Raw genomic sequence first — 16678 nt, 5'->3', positions numbered from 1 at the left:
TAACACCAAGGAAATAGAAACAATTATTAGAAATTATTACCAGCAACTACATGCCAACAAATTAAGCAATCTAGAAGGAACGGACGCATTCCTGGGAACTTACAGACTACCAAGACTGAAACAGGAAGAAATAGACAATCTGAACAGACCAATAACCAGCAAGGAAATTGAAGCAGTAATCAAAAACCTCCCAAAAAACAACAGTCCAGGGCCACATGGCTTCCCAGGGGAATTCTACCAAACATTTAAAGAAGAAATAATACCTATTCTCCTGAAGCTGTTTCAAAAATAGAAATGGAAGGAAAACTGCCAGACTCCTTCTATGAGGCCAGTTTTACCTTGATCCTAAACCCAGACAAAGACTCCATCAAAAAGGAGAATTAGAGACTAATATCCCTGATGAACATGGATGCCAAAATACTCAGTAAGATTCTAGCCAATAGGATCCAACAGTACATTAAAAGGATTATTCACCACGACCAGGTGGGATTTATTCCTGGATGCAAGTGTGGTTCAACATTCACAAATCAATCAACATGATGGAGCACATTAATAAAAGAAAAGACAAGAACCAGATGATCCTCTCAATTGATGCAGAAAAAGCATTTGACAAAATACAGCATCCTTTCCTGATTAAAACTCTTCAACGTATAGGGATAGAGGGAACATACCTCAAGATCATAAAATCCATCTATGAAAAGCCCACAGTGAATATCATCCTCAATGGGGAAAAACTGAGAGATTTTCCCTTAAGGTCAGGAGCATGACAAGGATGCCCACTTTCACCATTATTGTTCAACATAGTAACAGAGGTCCTAGCCTCAGCAATCAGACAACAAAAGAAATAAAAGGCATTCAAATTGGCAAAGAAGTCAAACTCTCTTCGCAGATGACATGATACTTTATGTGGAAAACCCAAAAGACTCCACCCCCAAATTACTAGAACTCATACAGCAATTCAGCAATGTGGCAGGATACAAAATCAATGCATAGAAGTCTGTTGCATTTCTGTGCACCAATAATGAAGCAGCAGAAAGAGAAAGAGAAATTAAGGAATTGATCACATTTACAAGTTCACCAAAAACTATAAGATACCTAGGAATAAACCTAACCAAAGAGGTAAAGGATCTATACTCTAGAAACTATAGAACACTTATGAAAGAAATTGAGAAAGACACAAAGAGATGGAAAGACATTCCATGCTTATGGAGTGGAAGAATAAACATCATTAAAATGTCTATGCTGCCCAGAGCAATTTACACTTTCAATGCCATCCTTATCAAAATACTACTGACATTTTTCACAGAGCTGGAACAAACAATCTTAAAATTTATATGGAATCAGAAAAGACACCGAATCACCAGGGGAATGTTGAAAAAGAAAAGCAGAGCTGGGGGCATCACAATGCCTGACTTCAAGCTACATTACAAAGCCATTGTCATCAAGACAGTATGGTATTGGCACAAAAACAGACCCATAGACCAAAGGAACAGATTAGAGATCCCAGAAGTGGATCCTCAACTCTATGGTAAACTAATTTTCGACAAAGCAGGAAAGAATATCCAATGGAAAAAGACAGTATCTTCAATAAATGGTGCTGGGAAAACTGGACATCCACATGCAGAAGACCATTCTCTTACACCATACACAAAGATAAACTAAAAATTTATGAAAGACCTCAGTGTGAGACAGGAATCCATCAAAATCCTAGAGAAGAACATAGGAAGTAACCTCTTTGACATTAGCCTCAGCAACTTCTTTCAAGACATGTCTCCAAAGACAAGGGAAACAAAAGCAAAAAGGAACTTTTGGGACTTCATCAAGATAAAAAGCTGCACAGCAAAGGAAAGAGTCAACAAACCTAAGAGGCAATCCACAGAATGGGAGAAGATATTTGCAAATGACATTTCAGATAAAGGGCTGGTATCCAAGATCTACACAGAACTTCTCAAACTCAACACCCAAAGAACAAATAATCCAGTCAAGAAATGGGCAGAAGACACGAACAGACACTTCTCTGAAGAAGACATACAAATGGCTAACAGACACATGAAAAAATGCTCCACATCACTTGTCATCAGGGAAATACAAATCAAAATCACAATGAGATACCACCTTACACAAATTAGAACGGCAAACATTAACAAGACAGGAAATAACAAGTGTTGTTGAGGATATGGAGAAAGGGGAACCCTCATACACTGTTGGTGGGAATGCAAGCTGGTACAGCCACTCTGGAAAACAGTATGGAGGTTCCTCAAGATGTTAAAAATAGAGCTACCCTATGACCCAGCAATTGCACTACTAGGTATTTACCCAAAGATACAGATGTAGTGAAAAGAAGGGGCCCATGCACCCCAATGTTCATAGCAGCAATGTCCACAATAGCCAAACTGTGGAAGGAGCTAAGTTGCCCTTCAACAGATGAATGGATAAAGAAGTGTGGTCCATATATACAATGGAATATTACTCAGCCATCAGAAAGGATGAATACCCTCCATTTGCATCGACATGGATGGAACTGGAGGGGATTATGCTAAGTGAAATAGTCAGAGAAAGACAATTATCATACAGTTTCACTCATATGTGGAACATAAGAAATATCGTGAAGGACCATGGGGAAGGGAAGGAAAAACTTAATGGGAAGAAATCAGAGAGGGAGACAAATCATGAGAGACTCTGGGAACCAAACTGAGGGTTACAGAAGGGAGGGGAGGTGGGGGAATGGGGTAACCGGAAAATGGGTATTAAGGAGGGCACATGTTGGGATGAGCACTGGGTGTTATACGCAACTAATGAATCATTGAACACTACACTAAACACTAATAATGTACTATATGTAGGCTAACTGAACATAATAAAAATTATGTATAAAAGTAAGAGACTGAAGATATTAGCTGCCATGTTTCTTGTTGGCATTGTAGTCCTGGTTTTGCTAACACACACACATACATTTTTGCCCCTACTATTACATTTTACTTATTTTTTTAAATTTTATTTTATTATGTTATGTTAATCACCATACATCATTAGTTTTTGATGTGGTGATCCACGATTCATTGTTTTCGTAGCATATATATATTTTAAACTAATTTACACACCCAATATAGGGCTTGAGATCATGACCTTGAGATCAAGAGTCACACATTCTACTGACTGAGCCAGTCAGGTGCTGTGGGAAACAGAACACCACAACGACCACTGGTGCATGTTCATTCAGACTGAGATCTCTGAGAAAACTCGAGATTGCAGGGTTAAAAATAACCCGAAAGGATCAGAGTGAAATGCCCTTGGGACATGTGTGGTCTGTTCTAAAGTACGCAGCAGAAGATGTTTTGTAGATAGGAAGCCAGCTGTCAACAGCACACTGTGCACTCCCTTCTTTGTTCTCTTAACCTGTGTTAAGGGCCGAGTACAATGGTGTTTACAATTCATTGATCACAGCCAGTTACAGATTGCTTTATCCCTTCTCACTCCCATTGCTTCACTTGACTAAGCCTGTGTATGTGGAAGAATGTGCCTTATTAAGCCCCTGTTGTAAATCATTATAGATCTATATCACTGTAGAAGGTATATTAGATTATGGAAAATAAACCTCGGCACCTTGGGCCGTTTGCTCAGGGTCCCCTGTGCCTCGCTCTACTGTCGTCTCTCTTTCTCAGTTCCTTTGTCACCCCAGGTCCCCGACTCTCTGAGGTTGACAAGGTGCCCCTGGCTTTGCTAGCATATTAATCTATTTTTGTTTTGTGGTTTAAGATTCACAATACATCCATGCAATAAGGCTTCAGTTACAAGTTCTGGAGGTCTAATGTACAGCATGGTGACAATTAATAATTCTGTACCATATACCTGAAATTTGCTAGGATAGTAGATCTTAAGCGTTCTCACCACACACATATACACAAAAGGTAACTATATGAGGTGATGGATGTGTTAATTAGCTTGATTATGATGATTATGTCACAATATTTACATACATCAAAATCACAGTAAAATAACTTTGGTTAAAGTAAGGGCCAAGGAGCTTCAAAATATTTTCAACATGACCCTCCAAGGTCAAATTTAATTTTGTCTATTCATGATTGTTGGAGGTTAGTCATGGTCTGCAGTAGAAGCACAAAATTAGTTCCCACAGTCAAGCTGTGTCTGGCCAAGTGATGAAGGAATCAGAAACAGTGTCACCATGCAAGAGAAAATGACTCTAGTTAACTTAAAAGAGCATATCAGAAGGATATGGGGTAGCTGATAAAATCAAAGAACTAAAAACCACATTCTGAATCCAGGGTCTCTGTGCCTGTCTAGGATCTGTGATTCAGGAAGAAGACACCCCTGCCCCCAATTGCTCATCTTGAGATTCAAAGACTCAGGAAAGAACATCTAAAGAAACAGCTCAAATGTTGTCTCTGTGTGGGCTTTACGCCTGGAATAAAACTCACTGATATTATGTAAAGTAAGAGGGCTAGCTCACCAGAATGGGACTAAAAACAGAAACAAACACCAGAGTCTACACATTCCTTTCGACTAGCAAGCTACCTTGTTGAGTATACATATAATCTGTTTCTTCTACATAATTATCATTTCAAGCCATCAGTTGTCTACATTGCATCTGAGAATTTAAACAAGTTTGTGCAAGACAAAGAAGAGTTGTAGGGTTCTCTGTTGCCATGGTAGCAAGTAGACAACACAGCTCAATGGCAGCTTGCTTTGATGACCAACAGAGGACACAGACTCCTTTCATTCCAAGTCAGACTCACTCCAGAGAACATGCTTCTAAGGCAGACCTACTGCCAGACCTCTGTTACCAATACGGCCCCAACACAAACTTTTTCAGGACACCACAGGAGAGCTGCAGCTTGATTTTCCTAACACAACAATGGCCGGCTGCCATAACTCTCCCTCACTTAGAAGAAGTCTAGCTTCTTGGCTTCAGACAGGGTTTGGGTCTCATTCTTTGACTCATTTTCTCAGCATTAGCAACAGAAGGGACCAACGGGAGAATTATCAGGCAATCAAACATCAATGGATGAAAATTAAATGTTAGCTGTAGTTGCCTACAACAAATTCCTATGGTTCGTGCTCCCCCCTCAAACCTACCATTCCTGGAGGAAACACCGTGAGCAGCAGGAGGATCATACCTGAGTGTCCGGAGGAAGGAACGCTGAAGTTTCAAGGTGTCACACAGCATCTTTATTCCACTATACCCCAAGGAATTCTGGCCCAGGTCCAGAGTGACCAGGCTCTGATTGCTGCCTAGGGCAGATGAGAGGATTTCAGAGCTGAAAGGGGTGATGGCACATTCCTACAACCTACAGGGGAGACACAAAATTATTTAGTTCATTCAACCAATGTGTACTGATATGGTCCTATACCCCAGGCACACTCTTGGGTGTTGGGGATCCAACAGGGAACAACAGAAGTCTCTTCCCTCTGAGCTCATGTACTAATAGGAAACAGATGTCTGTAGTGTGTCATATCCAATAAGGTTATGAAGGGCAAAGGGAGAACCTGGGGGGTGCCCACTACAATGGTTGAAAAAGACCTGAGGGGTGAACCATATGAACCATAGAGAGATCTGGAGTAGGAGCTCTCAGGCAGAGACATAGCTTGTGCAAAGGCCCTGAGGTTGTGTCGGATTATCATGTAAAGCAATACTGAGGTAGCCAGCTTAAGCGTGAACCAGGGAGGGTTGAAAGAGATGAGGTCACAGATAAGAGGGAGCCATCTCACAGAAGGTTCTTAAGACATTGTAAACTTTGGATTTTACTTGGAATGAGATGGGGAACTGTCGAGGGTTTTGAGCAGAAACATGACAAGAGCTACAATTTAGAAGTTATTCTTAGGACTTGGTTGGAAAACTGTAGGGAACAGAGAAGGCAGAATACAGACTAGGCTGAAGGCTATACAACCACCTGGATGTTACCAGGACGTATTGGGGGTATGAGAACAGATTCTAGATATCTGGAAGACGGCAGCGGTAGGCTTGGATTTGATATTTGAAAGAAAAAAGGAATAAAGGAGTTTGTTTTGAGCAAATAATATTGTACAAATGTTCAAAGGGTTTGCATATATATGTGTATACACACAGACACACACATGAGATTAGGTCATACATTTAAGTATTTCCCAGGATTTAGAAGAGGCTAAACTTAACACCAAACATTTAGCATACTTCCTGGCACACTGAATAACATGCAAACATATTTCATGATCATAGCCAACTCTTCTGGTGAATACAACCAACTCCATTTCCTAGAACACGTAACTGAGATGATACCATCAGGAAGTCAAGGCTTACTAGATACATCCCTACACCAGTAGTGCATGTGGTTAAGAGAGCCCCCTCCTCATCATTATTACCATCACCAGCCTCCTGCAAACAAGCACCTGCCATGAATTGTAACAACCAGAGGTTTCCCCACCTGCAAGCTCGAGGATTTGTTCAGTTGGCATCCTCACCAGTGCTGGGAGCTTTACAAATACTGTTGTCTGGGTCTTGTGAAGATCCCGATTTGAGTGGTCTGAGGTACAGCCTGGGTGTTGGGATCCTCAGAGCTGCAAGCATTTCTACTACACAGTAGAGGTTGGACACCACAACTCTGCCTTATCTTCTTGCGCTGTAGAGGCCAGAAAACTAGCTACCATCTGAGAGTCCCTCACAAGTAAGGTTCCAGATTCAAGTACGTTTGAGTGATGGTACCTAACTCACACAGGATTGTGAGACAGAACTGAGTTGAAGCCATTTATCTGCTCATGGAGGTGACATTTTCTGCAGTATCGAATTCCTAGCTCTCTGGAGGCTGGGAGCTGGGGCAGCGACTCCTTCTCGATGACTTAAGTGTTGCAGCTTAACATGGTCCACAGGTGGCCTTTGGATGACCTAGACTAGAAGCTATTCCTTTAACCGTTCTAGTGAATTTTCTCCCCCAGCTTTACTGATGTATAATTGACAAAAATTTTGTGTATTTAAGTTGTACAATGATTTAATATATGTACATACTGTGAAATGATCACCACAATCAAGTTAATTAACACATCTATCAGCTCACAGAGTTACCATTTTTTTGTGTGAGAACAATTTACTTGCTGAGAACTGTTTTATTGTTGAAAAGTAGAAGTTTTGGAGATTTTCTTTAATCTTTATGGAGATATAATTGACATAAAACATTGTGTAAGTTTAAGGTGTGAAATGTGTTGATTTGGCACATTTATATATTGCAAGATGATTGCCACTGTAGTGTTAGCTAACACCTCCATCCCAACACATAATTTCTTCTTTTGGTGAGAAAATTTAAGATCTATTTTTTTTAAACAGGCTCTTAACTACAAGGGAACAAACCAATGGTCACCAGGGTGGAGGTGTATGGGGGAATTGGAAAAATAGGGGATGGGGATGAAGGAGTGCACTTGTCCTGATGAGCACTGGGTGCTGTATGGAAGTGTTGAATCATTATATTGTGCACCTGAAACTAATATAATACTGTGTTAATTGCACTGGAATGAAAAAAATCTATTCTTTTAGCAACTTTCAAGTATATAACAGTATTATTAGCTATAATCGCCATGCTATATGTTAGATATCCAGAACTTATTCATTTTTTTAAAAATTTTACTTATTTGACAGAGAGAGACAGAGAGAGAGGGAACACAAGCAGGGGGAGTGGGAGAGGGAGAAGCAGGCTTCCTGCTGAGCAGGGAGCCCGATGCGGGGCTCGATCCCAGGACCCTGGGATCATGACCTGAGCCAAAGGCTGATGCTCAATGACTGAGCCACCCAGGCGCCCCTGGAACTTATTCACCTTTTAACTGGAAGTCTGCTTTTTTTTTTTTAAGATTTATTTTTTTTGACAGAGAGAGAGAGACAGTGAGAGAGGGAACACAAGCAGGGGGAAGTGGGAGAGGGAGTAGCAGGCTTCCCGCTGAGCAGGGAGCCTGATGCGCGGCTCGATTCCAGGACCCTGGGATCATGACCTGAGCTGAAGGCAGACGCTTAACGACTGAGCCACCTAGGCACCCCTGGAAGTCAGCAACCTTTGATCAACACCCCTCCCCATTTCCTCCCACCCCTTGGCCCCTGGCAATCACAACTCTACTTTGTCTCTATGAGCTCAGCTCCTTTAGATTCCACATGTAAGTGGTATCATACAGTATTTGTCTTTGTCTTATTTTACTTAGCATAATCCCCTCAAGTATCATCCATGTTATCTCAAATGGCAGGATTTCCTTCCTTCTCATGGCTAATATTCCATTGTGTGTGTATATATTTCACATCTTCTTTATCCAATCATCTGTTGGTGGACACTTAGATTGTTTCCTATCTTGGCCATTGTGAAAAATGCTGCAATAAACATGAGAATGCAGATATCTTTTCAAGATCCCGCTTCATTTCCTTTGGATATATATCCAGAAGTGGGATTGCTGGATCATAAGATAATTCTATCTTTAGCTTTTTGAGGAACCCCCATATAGCTTCCAGAGTGGCTGCACCAGCTTGCATTCCCATCAACAGTACACAAGGATTCCCTGTTCTCCATGTCCTCACCAACACTTGTTATCTCTGTTCATTTAATAACAACCATCCTGAAAGGTATGAAGTGATAGTTCATGTGGTTTTGATTTTCATTTCCCCAGTGATTAGTGATGCTGAATATTTTTTCATGTCCCTGTTGGCCATTTGTCTGTCTGATTTGGAAAAAAAAATCTCTTCATGTTCTTTGCTCATCATTTTTATTTATTTTTTGCTATTGAGTTGTATAAGTTCCTTATCTATTTTGGATATTAACCCCTTATCAGATATATGGTTTCCAAATATTTTTCTGTAGGTTGCCTTTTCATTTTGTTGACTGTTTCCTTTAGTAGACAGAAGCTTTTTCATTTGATGAAGTCCCCCTTATTTATTTTTGCTTTTGTTGCCAGTGCTTTGACCATCATATACAAAAAATCATTGCCAAGACAAACGCTGAAGAGCTCATGTCCCATGTTTTCTTCGAGGAATTTTACAGTTTCATGTCCTAAGTCTTTAATCCATTTTGAGGTAATTTTTGTGTATGGTGTAAGGGTTCAATTTCATTCTTTTGCATGTGGATATCCAGTTTTTTTCAAACCTATTTATTGAAGAGATCATCCCTTCCCCACTGAGTATTCTTGGTGCCCTTGTCAAAGATTAGTTGACTGTGTATGTGGGGGGTTTATTTCTGGGCTCTCTATTCTGTTGTTTTGGCTTATGTATCTGTTTTCATGCCAGCACCATGCTATTTTGATACTATGATTTCATAATATAGTTTGAAATCAGGAAGTGTGATGCCTCCAGCTTTGTTCTTTGTCAGAACTAATTTGGCTATTTGGAGTCTTTTGTGGTTGCCCACAAATTTGGGGATTTAAAAAAAATTGTGAAAACTGCTATCCTACTGGATTTTAAAAATAACCAGGTTTGTTCCAATCTCTTGTATTTGCGCTGGGGGATTTGCTGCACCAATATTTTATTTCAGATAGAGATTAAAGTAAAAAAACCTAACTTACCATAGACATTTGAGGTTACACGTTGGCTTCTTCAAAGCCTCACACAGAAATTTCAGTCCAGCAATTCCTATGTGACTCAGCCCCAGATCCAAGTGTGTAAGGCTTGAATTTTGCTGGAGAAGTGTTGACAGATAATTGCAGCCACTGCTGGTTATGCTGGAGCACCAAAGCCTAGAAATCAATCACATGAAGAAAATAAACTGAGTCCTTCCTGAGGAGATGTACCAAAACCAAGCTCGTTGACCTCAAGCCACAGGTTTTACAGAAGCTTGCAGACAATGAGACATGGAAATGAAATCATGGGTGGAGTTATAATTACTATATAAGTGATTATATAGGCCCCACCCACCCCCTCTACTCCACACATGCAAAGATGTCTACATCCTAATCCCTGGTCCCTGTGAATATTTGATGTTATGTGTAAAGAGGACTCTGGTTAAGGATCTGGAGGTGGGGAGATTATCCAGGTGAGCCAATGTAATCACAAGGATCCTTACAAGAAGGAGCATGAGAGTCAAAGCCAGCAAGGGGGAGAGGTGATGAGACAGACAGAAGGACACTGAAGACACTACACTGCTGGCTTTGGACATGGGGGAAGGGGCCATGAGCCAAGGGATGCAGGCACCTCTAGAAGCTGGAAAAGGCCAGGAAATGGATTCTTCCCTGGAGATATCAGAAGGAACACAGCCCTGTGGACACCTTGATTTTAGCCCAGGGAAACCCATTTTGGACTTCTGGCCTCCAGAACTTTAAGACAATGAGTTTGTGTTGTTTTAAGCCTCCGAGTTTGTGACAATTTGTTATAGAAACAGGAAAGTAATACAAATGGTATTTATTATTTCTACCCTAACTATGGGACAGAGAATATCCATCTTGCCTTGACTTGCAACTTCTATTAGGGAAGGGGCCAATTATACTTCCTAAATCCAGTTATTAGACAGGTAGTATCTAGAGGTCGAGGGCACCAGTTCTCATCTGGACAAGTCTGGCACTAGATCCTAGATATCCATTAATCAGCTACACAGGATATCAGTGGTACTTCTTCTTAAGCATTGAAAAAAATATTTTTTTTTTTGCCTTTCCCTGGTTTACTATTAGTGTTCTGAACTTGATATTAGCAGAAAACCAGAGATGATTGAACTTATCATTGGCTACTTTCATAGGCAGAATAATGTCCCTCAGAGACGTCTGTGCTCCAATCCCCAGACCTTACATGGCAGTTGAGACTAGGGATCCTGACATGGTGAGTTACCCTGGACCATACAGAGGGGCTGAATCTAATCATAGGAGTCCTTTCTTACTGAAGTGGAGAGAGACTCAATATGTGGGCTTGACCCACTACAGCTGGCTTTTTTTTTTTTTTTAAGATTTTATTTATTTATTTGACAGAGAGAGACACAGTGAGAGAGGGAACACAAGCAGGGGGAGTGGGAGAGGGAGAAGCAGGCTTCCCGCGGAGCAGGGAGCCCGACGTGGGGCTCGATCCCAGGACCCTGGGATCATAACCTGAGCCAAAGGCAGACACTTAATGACTGAGCCACCCAGGCATCCCCCCCAGCTGGCTTTGAACCAAGGAGCACAGCAGCTGTTAGGGGACAAGGCCAGCTCTCAGCTTGCAGGGACCCCCATCCCACAGCCACAAAGAGGCAAATTCTGCCAACAGCCTGAATGAGCAAGGGAATGAATCCCTTCCTAGAACCTCCAGAAAGGAACACGGCCCTGTGCATACTGGTCTTCTGGCCTATGGAAGTATACAAACCATGTTAAGCTGATAAGCTCATGGTAATTTGTTATAGCAGTGATAGAATACTACCATGGCTGCCTTTTAGTTTCAGTGAACTTTACTAAGTGATTGTATCGGCCTTGGCTCCTACAAGGGCCCCCTGTCACATTGCCAGACCCCAGGGAATAGCAGTCATGTGATATATCCAGGGATGTGGGGCCAGAGGCAGCCTTTCAGAGGAACTAACACACACCCCCGTGGCTTGGAAATTTGTAAATTTATAGAAACTTCCAGGACTATGGGGTAACAGAGGAAGGCCCAAGCAAGTTCTGACAACTTAGTAAAGTGGGGACATAGCTCACAAACAGAATTGAGGTCCAGAAAGAAGAGGTCTTGACCTGTAGTTCCTTAGAGTCCTACCTCCACAGGGGTGCAAACACCATGACATTTAATGTCTGAGTCTTAGCTTTCGCACTGCAAACTGGAGAGAAGGTATTTATTTTATAAGGCTGGCTGAGTAAATGAAAAAAATCTCTGGCAAGACCTTAGGAAAATGCCTGGCACATATTAATTAATTCAGGTGATTGATAAGTGTTGGCCATCACTATTTTTTCTGTTTAGATGCTTTGGGTGGCAGTAACATGTAACATAACTTGAAGACAAGAGCTAGTGGGTTGGTAGCATCTTAATTCATATGGAACTTTATATTATTTTAGAGTTTGGGGGCTGAGACAGAGGGGTAAAATCCTTTCCTTCTACCTCTCTCTAGCCATGAACTGAATGCTTCATGGAATTTTAAGTGAGTGAGTAGTTGTTGGATACTGAGTGCCTTAAGGAATATCCTAGATTAAAACTGGTTTATAGGAAATGCTGACAGTTACTGTCAGAGGTGATTTTGTAGATGGCAAGAACACTGGAGATGTTAACACTGAATAGAATCTCTGAGTAGAAACAGTCGATGCAGCTCCATTCCTTTCTCAAAATTTGTCCTATGATTTTAGTGTTAACAAGAGGATTTTACATAAAGTATCATGTCACCTGTGAAAAGAGAGTTTGACTTCTTCTTTGCCAATCTGAATACCTTTTATTTCTTTTTGTTGTCTGATTGCTGTTGCTAGGACTTCTAGTACTATGTTGAACAACAGTGGTGAGAGTGGGCATCCTTGATGTGTTCCTGATCTTAAGGGAAATGCTCTCAGCTTTTCCCCATTGAGGATGATAAAAGACTTCACCCCCAAATTACTAGAGCTCATACAGCAATTCAGTAATGTGTCAGGATACAAAATCAATGCACAGAAATCAGTTGCTTTCTTATTCACTAACAATGCAACTGTAGAAAGAGTATTAGAGAAATAACACCAAAAACCATAAGATAACTCAGAATAAATCTAACCAAAGAGGTAAAGGATCTATACTCTAGGAACTACAGAACACTCATGAAAGAAAATGAAGAAGACACAAAGAGATGCAAAAACATTCCATGCTCATGGATTGAAAGAATGAACATTGTTAAAATGTCTACACTACCGAGAGCAATCTATACCTTCAATGCCATCCCGATCAAAATTCCAATGACATTTTTCAAAGTGCTGGAACAAACAATCCTAAAATTATATGGAATCAGAAAAGACCCCAAATCACCAAGGAAATGTTAAAAAAGAAAAACAAAGCTGGGGGCATCACATTGCCCGATTTCAAGCTATATTACAAAGCAGTGATCACCAAGACTGCACGGTACTGGCACAAAAACAGACATATAGACCAATGGAACAGAATAGAGAGCCCAGATGCGGACCATCAACTCCATGGACAAATAATCTTTGACAAAGCAGGAAAAAATACGCAATGGAAAAAAGACAGTCTCTTCAATAAATGGTGTTGGGAAAATTGGACAACCACATGCAGAAGAATGAAACTGGACCATTCTCTAACACCATACACAAAGATAAGCTCAAAATGGATGAAAGACCTCGATGTGAGACAGGAATCCATCAAAATCCTAGAGGAGAACATAGGCAGTAACCTCTTCGACATTGGCCACAGCAACTTCTTTCAAGATTCATCTCCAAACGCTAGTGAAACAAAAGCAAAAATGACCTTTTGGGACTTCATCAAGATAAAAAGCTTCTGCACAGCAAAGGAAACAGTCCACAAAACAAAGAGGCAACCCATAGAATGGGAGAAGATATTTGCAAATGACACTACAGACAAAGGGCTGGTATCCAAGATCTATAAAGAACTTCTCAAACTCAACACCCAAAAAAACAAATAATCAAGTCAAAAAATGGGCAGAAGACATGAACAGACACTTCTCTGAAGAAGATATGCAAATGGGTAACAGACACATGAAATTCATTAGCCATCAGGGAAATTCAAATCAAAACCACATTGAGGGGGCACCTGGGTGGCTCAGATGGTTAAGCGTCTGCCTTCGGCTCAGGTCGTGATCCCAGGGTCCTGGGATCGAGTCCCGCATCGGGCTCCCTGCTCCTTGGGAGCCTGCTTCTCCCTCTGCTTCTCTCTCTCTCTCCCTCCCTCTGTCTCTCATGAATAAATAAATAAAATCTTTAAAAAAAAAACCACATTGAGGGGGCACCTGGGTGGCTCAGTTGGTTAAGCAACTGCCTTCGGCTCAGGTCATGATCCTGGAGAGTCCCGGGATTGAGTCCCACATCAGGCTCCCTGCTCAGCAGGGAGTCTGCTTCTCCCTCTGACCCTCTTCCCTCTCATGCTCTCTGTCTCTCATTCTCTCTCTCGCAAATAAATAAAATCTTAAAAACCACATTGAGATACCAACTTACACCAGTTAGAATGGCAAAAATGGACAAGGCAAGAAACAACAAATGTTGGAGAGGTTGTGGGGAAAGGGGAACCCTCTTACACTGTTGGTGGGAATGCAAGTTGGTACAGCCACTTTGGAAAACAGTGTGGAGGTGCCTCAAGATGTTAAAAATAGAGCTACCCTATGACCCAGCAATTGCACTCCTGGGTATTTACCCCAAAGACACAGATGTAGTGAAAAGAAGGGCCAAATGCATCCCAATGTTCATAGCAGCAATGTCCGCAATAGCCAAACTGTGGAAAGAGCCGAGATGCACTTCAACAGATGAATGGATAAAGATGTGGTCCATATATACAATGGAATATTACTCAGCCTTCAGAAAGGATGAATACCCAACTTTTACATCAACATGGATGGGACTGGAGGAGATGATGCTAAGCGAAATAAGTCAAGCAGAGAAAGTCAATTATCATATGGTTTCACTTATTTGTGGAACATAAGGAATAGCAAGGAGGACATTAGGAGAAGGAAGGGAAAAATGAAGGGAGGGGAGTCGGAGGGAGAGATGAACCATAAAAGACTATGGACTTTGAGAAACAAACTGAGGGTTTTAGAGGGGATGGGGTGGGGGGATGGGGTGGGGGAATGGGCTAGCCCGGTGATGGGTATTAAGGAGGGCACATACTGCAGGGAGCACTGGGTGTTACATGAAAACCATGAATCATGGATCACTACCCCAAAAACTAATGATGTATTGTATGGTGACTAATATAATAAAATAAAATTAAAAAAACAAGAGGATTTTAATGAGCTTGTTGGCAAATAACTCCACGTACACTCAGTTGCAGGTAGAGCTTACGTTACATGGTACTAAGAACATGCATAGGGGATGCCTGGTGGCTCAGTCAGTTAAGTGTCTGCCTTTGGCTCAGGTCACGATCCCAGGGTCCTGGGATCCTCCTTCTCCCTATGCCTGCTGCTCCCCCTGCTTGTGCACACTCTCTCTGACAAATAAATAAAATCTTTAAAGGGGGCATGCATTAAAAACCCCCAAACCTGGAAACCAGCTACATCCCCAAATCCCTATGAAATATTGACACTATGTTTTGTATTTTTTTTTCTAACACCCTCCTGTCAGGTCTCACCAGATTTAAATGCCAGCATTATGATTGGGGTATTCAAAGGAACTATTAAATGCTTACACCTGTCCTCTTTGAATCCAGCATGCACACATGCACACACACAGCAGCACAGACTTACACCAGCATCTGTAGTTGACAGTCAGGGAAACTCAAGCCTTCACACAAAAGCTTTACGCCACCATCTCCCAGGACATTCTTTGCCAAGCACAGGTGCGTCAGCCTCTGGTTGATGATCAAAGCAGAGGAGAGCTCCTTGCAACAGGCTTCTGTAAGGCGACAGTTTTCCAACCTGCCAAAGTGTCACACAAGTGGTAAGAGGGTGAGAACATTTCCAAAGCCCAATGTTCTTGGCTGTCGCCAAAGGCTAGAGTCTCCAGCTACAGCTCTTCTTGTTAGCCCCCTTCTTCTCTCATCATGTGTTTAATGCTCAATCATGAAGGACCAAGAGTGAGAGAAGGGTAAGATGCATGAGCCACCTGCCTGGGACCAGAAATGGGAACCAGGTGTCCACATCAGTAGGAGGTCCCATAGGGGTTTCCCTGTATGTCCCGTAGTACTATTGCTCTTCCCTCTGTGGCCCCAGACTTAAAACAGAGATGCTCCATGGGAAGAGAGGCAGTACTTATGATAGCCTCTGCAGGAAGCATCTTGGGTGTCTCAGAGTTGTGCACAACAACTTGGCACTCTCCTCCGGGAGCTCATTTGCTGTGAGGTTCAGGCAAGTGAGGGACTGGTTCATCTTGAGGGAGGAGGAGAAATGGGCCCATTGCTGGATGGTGGCAGAACAAGTCACCAACCTGCCAGAGAAATGGGAACAAGTCATTCTTAAGAATCAACCACTGGATAACTGTCTCCAGTTTTACCCCTCATTCCACATTATGTCATGTCCTGGACTAAATGATGTGGAGCAGTGGCTAAGTGTGGTCCCTGGACCAGGTGCATCAGCATCACCTGGGAAGCAGTTAGAAATGCAAATCCTCAGAAACTCTGGATGCAGAACCCACTGATTTCTGTTTTAGGGTGTCCTGTATCACCTGGAAGATTCCTGGGCCACATCCTCAGAAGTTGATTCAGAGGATCTGAGTGAGACCCAAGAATTTGGGTTTTAACAAGTTCCCAGGTGATGCAGCTGCTGCTAGTCTGGAGACCACATGTTGAGAACTATTTATTTAGAAATCAGTCAATCAAGCATATCAGGCAACAAGGTGCCCATATTCTATCCCTGGAGAGAATATTCTTACCATGGAGAATGGAATTTCATTGGGACATTATGTGTATCATGGCCTTTGGAATGGGGTTTCTAAAAAAAAAAAAAATCCTAGTTCTGCCATTTATTGTATACGAAAATGTGGCCAAGTTACTTAACTTCATCAAACCTCATTTCCATCTTTAAATTGGAAACAAGTCATACACTCATGTTGAGTGTTTATTAAAGTTGATAATTCACATGAAGTGCTAAGTGGACTATGTACCATATAACTAAACTTAAGTAAAATTCAATAACACTTTCTTCTC

At 41.7% G+C, this 16678-nt stretch overlaps 1 protein-coding gene across 1 annotated transcript in view; it reads right to left on the bottom strand.

Annotated features, from left to right (window-relative positions):
- NLRP2 (NLR family pyrin domain containing 2) overlaps window positions 1–16678 on the bottom strand; it is a 39733-nt gene that overhangs the window by 4710 nt on the left and 18345 nt on the right. Inside the window, 4 exon segments of the mRNA XM_025849115.2 lie at window positions 5136–5306; window positions 9517–9687; window positions 15282–15452; window positions 15781–15960. Of these exon segments, the coding sequence (XP_025704900.2) occupies window positions 5136–5306; window positions 9517–9687; window positions 15282–15452; window positions 15781–15960 (693 nt within the window).

Source organism: Callorhinus ursinus, unplaced genomic scaffold (genome assembly GCF_003265705.2).
Source record: "Callorhinus ursinus isolate GAN/ISIS: 27379988/994484 unplaced genomic scaffold, GSC_fseal_2.0 scaffold106, whole genome shotgun sequence".
Lineage (NCBI taxonomy): Eukaryota > Metazoa > Chordata > Mammalia > Carnivora > Otariidae > Callorhinus > Callorhinus ursinus.
This window is presented reverse-complemented; position numbering and strand designations above follow the sequence as displayed.